Source organism: Mobula birostris, chromosome 1 (genome assembly GCF_030028105.1).
Source record: "Mobula birostris isolate sMobBir1 chromosome 1, sMobBir1.hap1, whole genome shotgun sequence".
NCBI classification, from domain to species: Eukaryota; Metazoa; Chordata; class Chondrichthyes; order Myliobatiformes; family Myliobatidae; genus Mobula; species Mobula birostris.
The window spans coordinates 197,627,946-197,640,856 of NC_092370.1; the positions used below are offsets into that span (position 1 = coordinate 197,627,946).

Consider the following 12,911-nt stretch of genomic DNA (forward strand, 5'->3'; position numbering starts at 1 on the left):
CTTTACTTCCTATAAAGACAAACCTAACAGCACAAATGACAGTGACGCCTCACTTCCTAATAGCTTAAAACCTCTCATGCACCCTTAGAAAGGGAGAATAATGCTACATCTGTGTAAACTCCCACTGCTTCTGGCAATCCTGTAATCTCGGTCTCAGAGGCTGAGGTCAGAACATCCTTCAAAAGGGTGAACCATTACCAAGGGATCAGGTCCTGATGGTATACTTGGCTGGGTGCTGAAACCCTGTGCCAATCAACTGGCTGGGTGTGTTAAAAGGACATGTTCAATCTCTCACTGCTGCAATCAGGAGGTTCTCACCTGCTTCAAAGGACATCAATCATGCCGGTGTGCAAGAAGTGCATGGCGAACTGCATGAACAACTACAGACCAGTAGCAATCACATCTATTGTGATGACATGCATTGAGGGGTTGGGTAATGGCCAGAATTTATTCCAGCCTGAGCAAGAACCTGAACCCACTGCAGCTTGGCTCTGCTACAACAAGTCCACAGTGGATGCAGTCTCACTGGCTCTCTACTCAGCTTTGGAGCACCTAGATGATGGCGTATATTCATCATCAAGGTGCTGTACTGATTACAGTTCTGCATTCAACATCATCATCTCCTCAGTGCTAATTTAAAAGTTTTAAAACCTGAGCCCCTGAGCAACTGGATCATCGACCTCCTCATTGAGAGACCACAGCAAACGTGGATCAATAGTAACATCTCCTTATTGACAATCAATACAGGTGCAATCAAGAATGCATGCTTAGCCAGCCCACTGCTATACTCTGTCTGCACTCATAACTGTGTGGCTAGGCACAGCTCAAACACTGTCTATAAATTCATCAATGATACCACTGGTGTTAGCAGAATCACAAATGATGATAAGGAGGCATACAGAAGTGAGATAGATCAGCTTGTTCAAAAGTATCACAACAATAACTCACATTGAACAACAGCAAAACCGAGGGACTGTTCACGGAGTTCAGGAAAGAGAAGTTGGAAGAACACAAGTTGGGAAAGGTCAGCTGCAAGTTTATGGGCATCAACATGTCAGCGGATCTATCCTGGGTGTTGATATTCTATTGTGATGATCTATCATGTTGACTTATTCTTTCACCACATTGATGCAATCATGAAAAAGGCATGGCAGGTACACTAATTCCTTATGAATTTGAAGAGATGTGATAGATCAAAGACTCTTGCAAATTTCTACAGAGGAAAGCATTCTGACTGGTTGGATCACTGGCTGGTATAGAGATACCATTGTGCAAGATCAAAAGAGTTTGCAGAAGGTTTTAGACTCAGCTATTTCCAGCACGGGCACAATCCTCACCACCATCAAGAACATCTTCAAGGGGCAGTGCCTCAAGAAGGCAATATTCATCACTAAAGGACCCAACTATCCAGGACATTCCCCTACAATTGGGGAAGAGGTAAAGGAGCATGAAAACCCACATTCAACTTTTTAGCAACAGTTTCTTCCGCCCTGCCATCAGATTTCTGATTCTGAATGGTCTATGAATCCATGAACACTACCTTGTTATTCCTCTTTTGCACTTCTTTCGGGTAACTTATAGTAACTTCTGTGTCTTGCACAATACTACTGCCACAATACAACAAATTTCACAGAGATAATAAACATGATTCTTATCAGGATTGAATTCCAATTCCAAAGATGATCACCTCACATTTTTCCACGTCATATCCTATCTGCCATATTCTTGGCCACACACTCTGCTTGTTCATATGGCCTGTAGTTTCTTCACATACTCCTCTGGACTTGTAATCTCACCTAGTCTAGCATCATCAGGAAACTTGAAAATATGACATTTGGTCACCTTAGCAAAATAATTAATATTGATTGTGAATAGATGGAACCAAAGAACCAGACCCCGCAGACCTTCACAAGTCAAGACCAGAAAGATCTCTTAATTCCACAATTTGCTTTCTATCCAATATCAATGTTCAGTCCAAGCCGTGTGTTTGCCCCAATTCTATTAATTTGTTTGGGGTGACACTTGTAATGTAATAAACATTCAGTAACCATCTTATTAGGTACCTCCTGTCAGCTTAAACCACTTTGGCCATTCTCCTCTGACCTCTCTCATTAATAAGGTGATTTTGCCCACAGAAATGCCACACTGGGTGTTTCTTTTTACTGCATCTTATATGGCAAATAATGTCGGTTCATTTTAAGGCTTTCCATTTAACTTTATACATTTAAAAAAAATCTGGAAGCTTTCCGACATTTATTCATAACTTTCCGAGGATATTAAGTTGTTTATTTTTCCTTTCACTTTCTGTCATTAGAGACCTTAGTTTTCATAAGAGGGGGAAAAAGCACAGACATAACCTTCAAAGTAATGTTCTGGTAATTCCATTTATGGCCATACTTGTACTAGTTCATACTGCAGCAGAGATATTTATAGGTTAACCAAGTAAGTTTTAAAACAGAGACCAATGTTGTGTTTTAAGAAAATTTCCACTTAGTCCTTACTGTAACAATATAGAAATAAATTAAATTAATTGTAATAACTTTTTAACCAGCTCTATTACCTTGTATTCCAACCATAGTAATGCACCAAATAGACCACCTCCCCATCGTCAACTTCAGAATTTCTAATATTGGCTTCATAGATTTTCTGATTTTTCCCACGCCCATATTTTACTTTAACTTTTGTTCCAGAAGGGAATCGTTCAAATTCATTATCTTCCTCTTCATCTTCCTCTTCTTCTTCCTCCTCTTCCTCCTCTCCTTCATTGTCATCTTCCTCCTCGTCCCCATCTTCCTCCTCATCATCGCCATCTTTTTTACTTTCATCTGCTTCTCTATTTAATGAAAAAGGGAGAAAATTATGAACAAAAATGTGACATTGCACATTTGCCAAATGTATTTGTAGATCTCCACAATCATAAAATTATTATATGTGCTACTGTTCTGCAGAACAATTGCCTCAGCATCAAAGAACGCAGGTTTACTCAGAGAATGTGAAAGATCTCAGGCTGATGGATTGCCACGAATTTGTTTGCATCCTATCGTAATATTTCTTGACCAATGCCATGACAGATTTACGAGTCAGTTACCTTGCTTTATGAGATTGTGCTGTGTGCAAATTGTTTACCACATATCCCTGCACAGAAGGAGAAAGTCAAGGCGAGGGAAATGTTTATGGGCATCCTTACCTTGTGAAAGGCAACAAAAAAAAACCAAAGTTTTTAGTTTTAAGATCATTCACAACAGCCTAAGTTAAAAAAAATTCTTGTCCAAGAAAATTCAAGCAACAAGATTATGTTTTACAAATACACAAGTAGCTCATATTTTCTTGAATACTACCTCTGAACAAAGCACTTTTAAAATATTCTTTTGAACAAAGTATACTTCACCATAAACACATGTACATTTAACATGCAAAAGAACAAGATTTAATGCAACACATACTTGTTTTGTCTATTCCCATGGTCTTCTTCTCTGCCTTCATTATATTCCTCTCCTTCCTCAGATTTCTTCTCAGGTTCATCTTTCTTATTCTTCTCTCCTCTATTTTTGGACACGGATGTACTCTTCTGCTGTGCTGCATCCATTTCTTTCTCTTGTTTTTTCAAGTCTTCTTTAGAGTCTTTATTTTCTTTATTGTTTTCCTCATTCAACATTTCTTCTTTACTTGTTTCTTTGATTTCTTTTTTGGCAGGCGTAGTATTTCTCCTTCGGCCCTAAAGGTGAGTAGTTTATTAAAATTCAGTACAATTAATTCACCAATTCGTAAAATGAAAAGTCAATTTTGTAACTTATTGGAAAAACTTCAACAGAAATTTGTTGAATAAACCTACTTCACTAATTTGTGGCAAGTTCCACAATCCTTTTAACAACAGATTTGCCAAACTGTTGCTGTATCAGTATTCCATGACACTTTTAATTCACCTTTAAAATAAATGTTACACTGTGGAATAATATAGTTTGCAATGAATCTATGAAGTTTAAAGGGAGCACTGGAATTGAGACTCCAGTTAAAAGGATGTGAACTGTTAAGTTATAATATATTTGGAAAACAAATGTTCAAATATTGTAATTCAGTGTCAATAATTCAATGTATGAAAATAAGGTCTACAAGATTAAGCTCTGGCAGAAATTAATGCATGGCTATCAGATAAGACACTAGTTACCTGACTGAACTGGAAAACTTCAGGGTAAATTCACCATTTGTGGTGCAAGGAATTAGCTGAGGCTTGCACATAGCCTTACAAACAACTTTTTGTAAGAAAATAGAAAACGAAAAAAATTCCTCTCTTATGTAAACTCAGTGGACACAAGCCACCCCAACAAGAAAGAACACCTTCAAAAGGAGATGCATCAAAAAGGCGGCATACATCATTAAGGACCTCCATCACCCAGGCGATGCCCTCTTCTCTTCACTACCACCAAGGAGGAGATACAAGTGCCTGAAGACACACACTCAACATATCAGGAACAGCTTCTTCCCCTCCGCCATCACACATCTGAATGGTCAATGAAGCAGTGAACACTACCTCAATATTTTTTCCTCTCTTTTTGCACTATTTACATAATTTAATTTTTATATACATTTCATTGTAATTTATATTTTTTATTATATATTGCAAAGTACTGCAGTTGCAAAACACCAAATTTCATGACATATGGCAGTGATATTAAACCTGATTCTGCTTCTGCTATCAAATAATTTATTAGAGTCATCAATTTGAAACGCTAACACTATTGCTCTTTTTAAAAAAAAACAGGTGCTGACCAATCTGGGCATTTGCAGCATCTGCAGATTTTTGTAACTATTTTACATTACATGAGACATGAGAAGTTTCAACCGTGCCTTGTGCATGGAATTCATACAAGAAGTGCAACCTGAAAAAGGTATAGAGAAGAAACAGTGTTTGTGGACTGCTATTCTAGCAAACAAATTGGGAAGGGAGAGTGGAAAACTGGGAAATATCCCATTCGTTGTTGCATCACTGCCTTTAAAAGGAAATGAGCAAGACCATTCATTTTTAGTGGAAACCTCCAAAATTACAATGTCATTTATTCTCTGTGCCAAACCTGTAATCCCATTCAACCATCCTCTTTGCTGTATATTGAATATTTAAGTAGTCTTGTAAATATATTGTTTGATTTAGCATTCTTGTTCATTTCAATAATTCATAACTGCTTATATGTAAATATACGTGAATTGCATACGCCATACTTCACCATGTTTAAGACGGTGCTACTGAGGATGAGCGACAGCTTACCGATGGTTCCCAAAGCAAGAAATACTTTACTTTACTTTATTGCCGCCAAACAATTGATACTAGAACGTACAATCATCACAGCGATATTTGATTCTGCACTTCCCGCTCCCTGGAGCATAAATCGATAGTAAATATTAAAAATTTAAATTATAAGTCATAAATAGAAATAGAAAAGGGAAAGTAAGGTAGTGCAAAAAAAACCGAGAAGCAGGTCCGGATATTTGGAGGGTACGGCCCAGATCCGGGTCAGGATCCGTTCAGCAGTCTTATCACAGTTGGAAAGAAGAGAGGGGTCAAGGCATGTTCGAGATGGAGTCTGGACATGCAAAGTGGAGAAAAATCAGAGTGGAGGAGTTTTGCACCAGGCCGATTTGGAAAGGTTGGACACAGGCCCCAATGTGGCGGTGGGGTCCAGCCCCAGACCATATTGATGCGACAGGGCTCAGGCCTTTAAGCAAGGAACGGCTTGATGTTTGGATGATTTAAACGCCAGGCTGAATGGATTGAAAAGGCAGGGTGTTGGGACCGGAGGTGAGGGTTGGCCAGTTCTGCTCACTGCTCTGGTCTTCGTATCTACGGACTCCATTTCTTTCTGAATGCTGTTTGATTGCTTTTCTTGTTTGTACAATTTGTTTCTTTTCTTTTTGGGTTTCTTGTTTTGTGGCTACTTGTAAGCAGAATAATCTCAAGGTTGTATAATGTATACATACATTGATAATAAATGTACTTTGAACTTTGATATGTGAGCTCCTTGCTTCAAGTAAAACCTGAAGTTAGTCTCACATTTTGGGCTCTCATGTCTTCCTTTCAATTAGTTTAATGTTTTGAAGTTAAAAACCACGCCAGTGGTGACGATGTATTTTAAAATGAACCCAAGACGATTACCAACTTGTTGAAACGCACCAAGGACCGGCAAGTAACAGCCATATGTGCAGAGACAATCAAGTGTTTTTTTTAAAAAAGGCAGTAAGCTAAAGAATCCATTGGTTCAGAAAGAGTGAGTAATGGGCAATAGTAATCATTTAAAAAAAAGCAGAATTGACTGCCTACTTTGGAAAGACTGACATGTTAGATTACACAACAGAAAATAGATTTTATATATTGAGCAAATTGAGCAGTATTCTGAAGCAAATGAAAGAGCCAATTGGAAATCGGTACCAATTTTGATGAGTGTACTGTATTTGAAGGCATACAGTTTGCTTCAAAGTTTGACTGCTCCAAACCAACCAGCAGAAATGAGCATTGCTGATATTGTCAGAGGCAGAGTACTACAGGAACATTTAAAACCAAAGCCATTCTTGCTTACAGAACGCTTCAGGTTTCATAAGCAGAATCAAAAGGAAGGGGAGTCCATTTCAGGGTATGTGGCTGAATTGAAGAAATTGAGCATTGTCAGTTCGATAATAGTCTTAATGATGAGCTGAGAGATCATTTAGTTTGTGGAACCTTACAACTGAAGCACAACTTACATTTAAAAGAGCAGCTGAAATCACTGTATCAATGGAAACTGCAGACAGAGAAGCAATTGAGTTGCAGTCAAGAATGAAATTGAGCATGAACAAAATTGTAACGTCTTAACAGAAACTGGTCTGGCTGAACAAATTGTGTTACCGTTGTGGCAGTGGCTCACATACATGAGACCAATGCAGGTTTAAGGACCAAACCTACAGAAAATGCAACAAAGTTGGACACATACATGGAGCATGTCAGGCAGACAAAAATAAATGGACTGCACAGGGATGAGGAAAAGATACAAAGTCAAGTTGCAGTTTCAAAAAGATCACTGATCTGCACACTGTGATAACCTGATAACAATGAAGGTGACACAGGACTGTGCGGCCTTAATAAATAAGTGTGGAAAATTAAAAGTACACAAACAATATGGCTTATACCTGAAGTGAACAGAAAATTAATTAAAATAGAATTGAACATTGGCTTAGCTGTTTCAGTTATTCCACAAAATAAGTTTGAACAGCATTACAAAGATATTGAACTGAAGCCTGTACATAGCCAACTGGAGAAAAGATAACTCCTGTGGGAATGACATTCATAAAAGTGAAATACAACAACCAGCAAGTCACATTGAGCATCTTGTATGTGGTAAAACAGGAGGACCAGCATTGTGGGGATGTGAATGGCTGAGACAACTACAACATGATTAGAGATGCGTGCCACATTCCCTGCAATAGAGACTGAAAGCAAATTAAGGTACTGGATGATGCTACAACTGTCTCCATGCTGTACACCATGAACCATTGCCCAACAGAGGCTAAACAGGTATCGGTGCCAACCTCTGTGCCTCTGGCGAGAAAACATATTGGACCATATTGGAATCGGGAAAGTGACAAAAACAGTGGTCCGATTACAACAGTTTTTGCAGTTAACATATCTGAGAAAGCTTGTGATATATTAATCAGGCAAAATGTGACTTGGTTTTAAGCTGGAAGAAAGTTCAACAAGCTTCAGGAAAGTTGCAATCATTCACCTTTTGTGAGTATAAAGAACTATAATATACTCTGCATGCATTAAGGTTACTGCATGAATTTCAAGTGGAAGACAATAAGCTGCTTGTAAATGTAGATGCAAAGACCAAAGCCCAGCTGGATGAATGAAAGGCCAAAAAGAAAGGAGTCAATGGAGATATGAAAACAGAGGATTCATCAGATCAAGTTGTGGATGAGAAAACCACAGGGAGAGATCAGATCTTTAAGGGAGCAATAGAAGGATTAACAAGGGAATACTCCAGTGAACTAAACACACTTTCCCAAAGATCGAGAAAGAAGATCCCAGAAAAAAGAAAACAGAAGGCAAGAAAAAGAAATACAAGAAGTTGAAAAGGAGGAAAGAGATAGAACAAACGTGACTGAGAAAGAAAATGGCATGAAAGAGAGAAGGAATGTGAGGAAGGAAAAAGAGAGAGAAAGAGCTGGAGCCAGAAGAGAAACAAGGATTGAAGTAGATCCAGAGAGAAAAGCTGAGAAAAGGACAAGAAAGGTGGCTACTGCTGTCAGAATTACTTCCTGCAGTCTCAGTCAACTCCTACAATCACCGAGGAGGCCCCAGAACCTGAGATTGTTTCACAGCCATAAGTCTCAACAGCCAAGCAGAATGATCACCTTTGTCAAGGAAAGACGTTATCCCACAGTGATTGAATCTTTTGGCCTGAATGGGACAGTTTTGAATGCCAGCATATGTTAGTTGCATGATATAATACACTGTGTATGTAGTTGAAATGCATCTCTATTATGGAGCAGTTTACAGCTAAGCAGGGAGAAGTGTTGAGTATTTAATATTTAAGTAAGATTTGAAAATATATTGTTTGATTAAAACATTCTTGTTTGTTTTAAATAATTCATTATGGATTATATGTACACCTTGAACCATTGCCCAACAGAGGACGAACAGGTATTGATGCCAACCTGTTTAGCTGAATGGTGTCATAACAACAAACTCCCACTCAATGTCAGCAAGACCAAGGAACTAATTGTGGACTTCAGCAGTGAGAAACCAAAGATCCATGAGCCAGTCCTCGTCAGAGGATCGGAGGTGGAGTGGGTCAGCAACTTTAAATTCCTGGGTGTCACTATCTCAGAGGACCTTTCCTGGACCCTCATATAAATGAAATTGTGAAGAAAGCATGACAGGACTCCACTTCCATAGAAGGCTGTGGAGATTTGGGAGGACATCAAAAACTTTTGACGAACTTCTACAGATGTGTAATGGAAAGCTTACTGACTGGGCATATTACAGCTTGGTATGGGAACAGCAATGCCTTTGAATGGAAAATCCTACAAAAGATAGTGGATTCAGCCCAATATACCATGGGTAAAACCCTCCTAATCATTGAGCACATCTACATGAAACACTGTCGTAGGAAAGCAGAAACGATCAAATTCCTCACCACTCAAGCCAAGCCCTTTTCTTGCAGCTGCCATCCGGCAGAAGGTACAAGAGCCTCAGTACTCACACCACCAGGTTCAAGAACAGTTACTACCGCTCAACCATCAGACTATGAACAAAAGAAGATAATTATACTCAAATAGTAAGATATTCCTACAACCAATACTTTTACTTTAAGGACTCTTTATTTTTTCAGTTCGTGCTCCCATTATTTATTGTAATTTACTTATAGATGCATTTCAATAGGTTGTTGTATTCTATGCTCTTGCTCTCTTATTGATCCCATTTACAGTTACCACTCCATAAATTTGTTCAGTATGCCCGCAAGAGAAAAAAATCTCAGAGCTGTATGTGGAGACATGTTTATATTCTCAATTTTACTTTGAATTTTGATGTGTAAAAATGTGTGACTTGCATACATCATCATGCAACCACGTGATACGGGTGCACCTCACTTAAAGTAAAACAACAAATTAGACACATTTCGAACTCCTGTGTCTTCCTTTGAATTAATTTAATGTTTTGAAGTTACAAAACATAACACTCTTCATTGGGGAATCCTACAATTGCTGACTTGGTAAATATGGATGACATTGTGTCAGGATTAAAGGCATCTCAGAACACTGAAAACTATCCAAGTGCTAATGCTTAATTTTCTATTATGTTTACGTGCCATTTCAATACTAGAAAAAAAACTATGAGTAAACCTGTAACACACATAAAAGTTGCTGGTGAATGCAGCAGGCCAGGCAGCATCTATAGGAAGAGGTACAGTCGACGTTTCGGGCTGAGACCCCTCGTCAGGACTAACTGAAGGAAGAGCTAGTAAGAGGTTTGAAAGTGGGAGAGGGAGGGGGAGATCCAAAATGATAGGAGAAGACAGGAGGGGAAGGGATGGAGCCAAGAGCTGGACAGGTGATTGGCAAAAGGGATATGAGAGGATCATGGGATGGGAGGCCTAGGGAGAAAGAAAGGGGGAGGGGGGAAGCCCAGAGGATGGGCAATAACAGATGGGGTATGAGGGGGAGGTGGGGCATTAGCGGAAGCTAGAGAAGTCGATGTTCATGCCATCAGGTTGGAGGCTACCCAGACGGAATATAAGGTGTTGTTCCTCCAACCTGAGTGTGGCTTCATCTTTACAGTAGAGGAGGCCGTGGATAGACATATCAGAATGGGAATGGGACGTGGAATTAAAATGTGCGGCCACTGGGAGATCCTGCTTTCTCTGGCAGACAGAGCCTAGGTGTTCAGCCAAACGGTCTCCCAGTCTGCGTCGGGTCTCGCCAATATATAGAAGGCCAGGATATATCCCGTTCCCATTCTGATATGTCTGCCACACATTTTAATTCCACGTCCCATTCCCATTCTGATATGTTATGATCCTCTCATATCCCTTTTGCCAATCAACTGTCCAGCTCTTGGCTCCATCCCTCCCCCTCCTGTCTTCTCCTATCATTTTGGATCTCCCCCTCCCCCTAATTGTAATTGGATCAACAATGGGCAAATAAAAATGTTATACTTGAGACCTTTTTGCCTGAATAGATGTTCCACTCTCAATAAGCAACACAGGTAGAAATATACCATATTTAGCACTATTGCTAGTCAGTGACAATTTATGCACCATTTTATATGAAAGCTAAATGCAAAACCAGAAATAGATCTATTCCTGAAATTTGAAGCAGATTTACACTTTCCCTTTTCAAAAAAGTACTTTGGAACTTAAGAGTTGAGAATGAAACTTTCCAAGAAACAACAGCAAATTTGGCTGGATTAATTTGTAATCTGGTTGAAAATTCACACAATATATCAATTAAGTGAAAAGAAATGATCCTTTTCCTAAATTAAGCTCACGGAAAATGTAATAATTCAATTTGTTATTTGCATCACCTGTGGTTTCCTCCCATCTCAAAGTTCCTCTCAACTTAGATGAAGTTCAAATTATAATGATGATTTCATTGGATGTACATGTGTATGTACCTTAAAAATAGCTAATTATTTTTGCTCTTTCAATTTTATCAGTTATAATGTACTGCATGCAATTTCTGTTAAAATAAGAATTTATTCTGAACTTTTAAAATCCGACTTCCATATAGATTAGAATATACAACATAATGTGTGGGCACCTTCAATTGGCTAATTGCAGAGTGAACAAAAAAGTATACTCTGTAATTCCAAAGGAAGCTTGATGCTTTTATTTTCTTTGTGAAGAATTAAGCAGCCTACAGATTCCTAACCCTGAAAACTCAACACCAGGACTGTCTTTCAGCTGTCCAGATGAACCAATTTACTCTATGGCATTGCTACCCGAACTGCAGTTAGCTGTAATTATCTGCCAAGAAAAAACAATTTTACAAAGATTCTGAGCTCGATGGACAGATCAATATCTTAGAAGGGGGAAATCAGCAAATCAGAAAACTACCAGATCAGTGGAAGTGCACACCTCCATTAAATCAATAACTTTGGAATGCTGGCAGGCTACAGCAGTTAACAGCTGTAAATATCAAAGGCTCACTTGATACCTGGTCTAATAGATCTTCAAGGCTCTCATACAGTTATTGTATCAGCCTCTAGTCGGCACCAAAGGACTGCTTTAGAAATGAAAAGCACACACTCCCATTTCCTGTGCAGCTTTAAATGCGTCAGCTTGTCCTGTTCCTTTTCCCGCCTAATCTTGCCAATACTGTGAAAATATTGCAGTAATCACCAATCAAAAGCATTGAGCATGTGTGTGCAAATTTCTTCTCAGAGGCGAGTGAATCTCTAAATTTCTTTGCTTCTGATGGTGGTGGAGACCAACTCATTAGATGTATCAAAGTCAGTGTCATGCAGGTAAGGAACAGACTCTTCGGCCCAAGTGGTCTCTGCCAACTGAGATACCCAGTTACGCTAATCCCATTTTCCAGCATTTAACACAAACCCATTTCTTTTCTATCCATGTGTCTATCCATCTATGATTGTACTTGTCTATAACAGCTCCTCTGGCAACGTATTTCATTTACCCACCACGCTTTGTGCGAAAGATCTGTCCCTCATATCCCCCTGAAGGTTTTATAAGACTACAAGACGGGGTTGGCAACCTTTTTGCCTCTGTGGGCCGGATTGCGTATTAATGAGCGGACAGTGGGCCAGATAAATGCCATAAAAACTTAAAATATAGGAATTATACATTTAAATACATCTAGTTATGTTTTGCCTCAAATTAATGAATAACACAGGCTAGAAAATCATTTGTGCTTAACCAAGGATGCCAATTAGTAATCAAAGAACTCAGTTTAGTTTTTCTGTCCCATCATTGCTGGTGCCCCATCAGTTGTGATGCCAATTAGCTTTGACACATTAAGTTTCATTTCTGACATCATTTTCAGCAAAGCTTCAAAAATGTCTGCTCCAGCAATCGTGTCCTTCATAGGAATTAATTGAATAAACTTTTCAAAAATTTGAAAAGTTGAGGTCACTCCTCGCACAAACACTGCAAGTTGAGCAGTGTCTCAAGTCTGTACTCTCATCGAGTGCAATTGAAAAAAATGCAATTCGTTGCAGGCATCCCTTAAAAAACTTTTAACATCTGCTGACATTTCTTCAACTCGCCGTGATCGTTCTTGCTGACAGGCTGATAGATGCAAATAAAGATTTCTTTTCAGGACAAACAATATCACCACTGCCAGTAAACATTCTTTGACAAACTCTCCATTTGTAAAAGGCTTCATCTTTTCTGCAATACATTTTGAGACTTCGTAGCTGGCACGGGTAT

At 38.9% G+C, this 12,911-nt stretch overlaps 1 protein-coding gene across 3 annotated transcripts in view; it reads right to left on the reverse strand.

Annotated features, from left to right (window-relative positions):
• Nucleotides 1-12,911, reverse strand: part of arid4a (AT-rich interactive domain 4A) — a 110,933-nt gene that overhangs the window by 20,233 nt on the left and 77,789 nt on the right. For all 3 annotated transcript variants that reach the window (XM_072268042.1, XM_072268051.1, XM_072268060.1), the window contains exons 16-17: nt 3,444-3,715; nt 2,561-2,833 (exon numbers count right to left, since the gene is read on the reverse strand). In XM_072268042.1, coding sequence (XP_072124143.1) covers nt 2,561-2,833; nt 3,444-3,715 — 545 coding nt within the window. The remainder of the gene's footprint in view (nt 1-2,560; nt 2,834-3,443; nt 3,716-12,911) is intronic.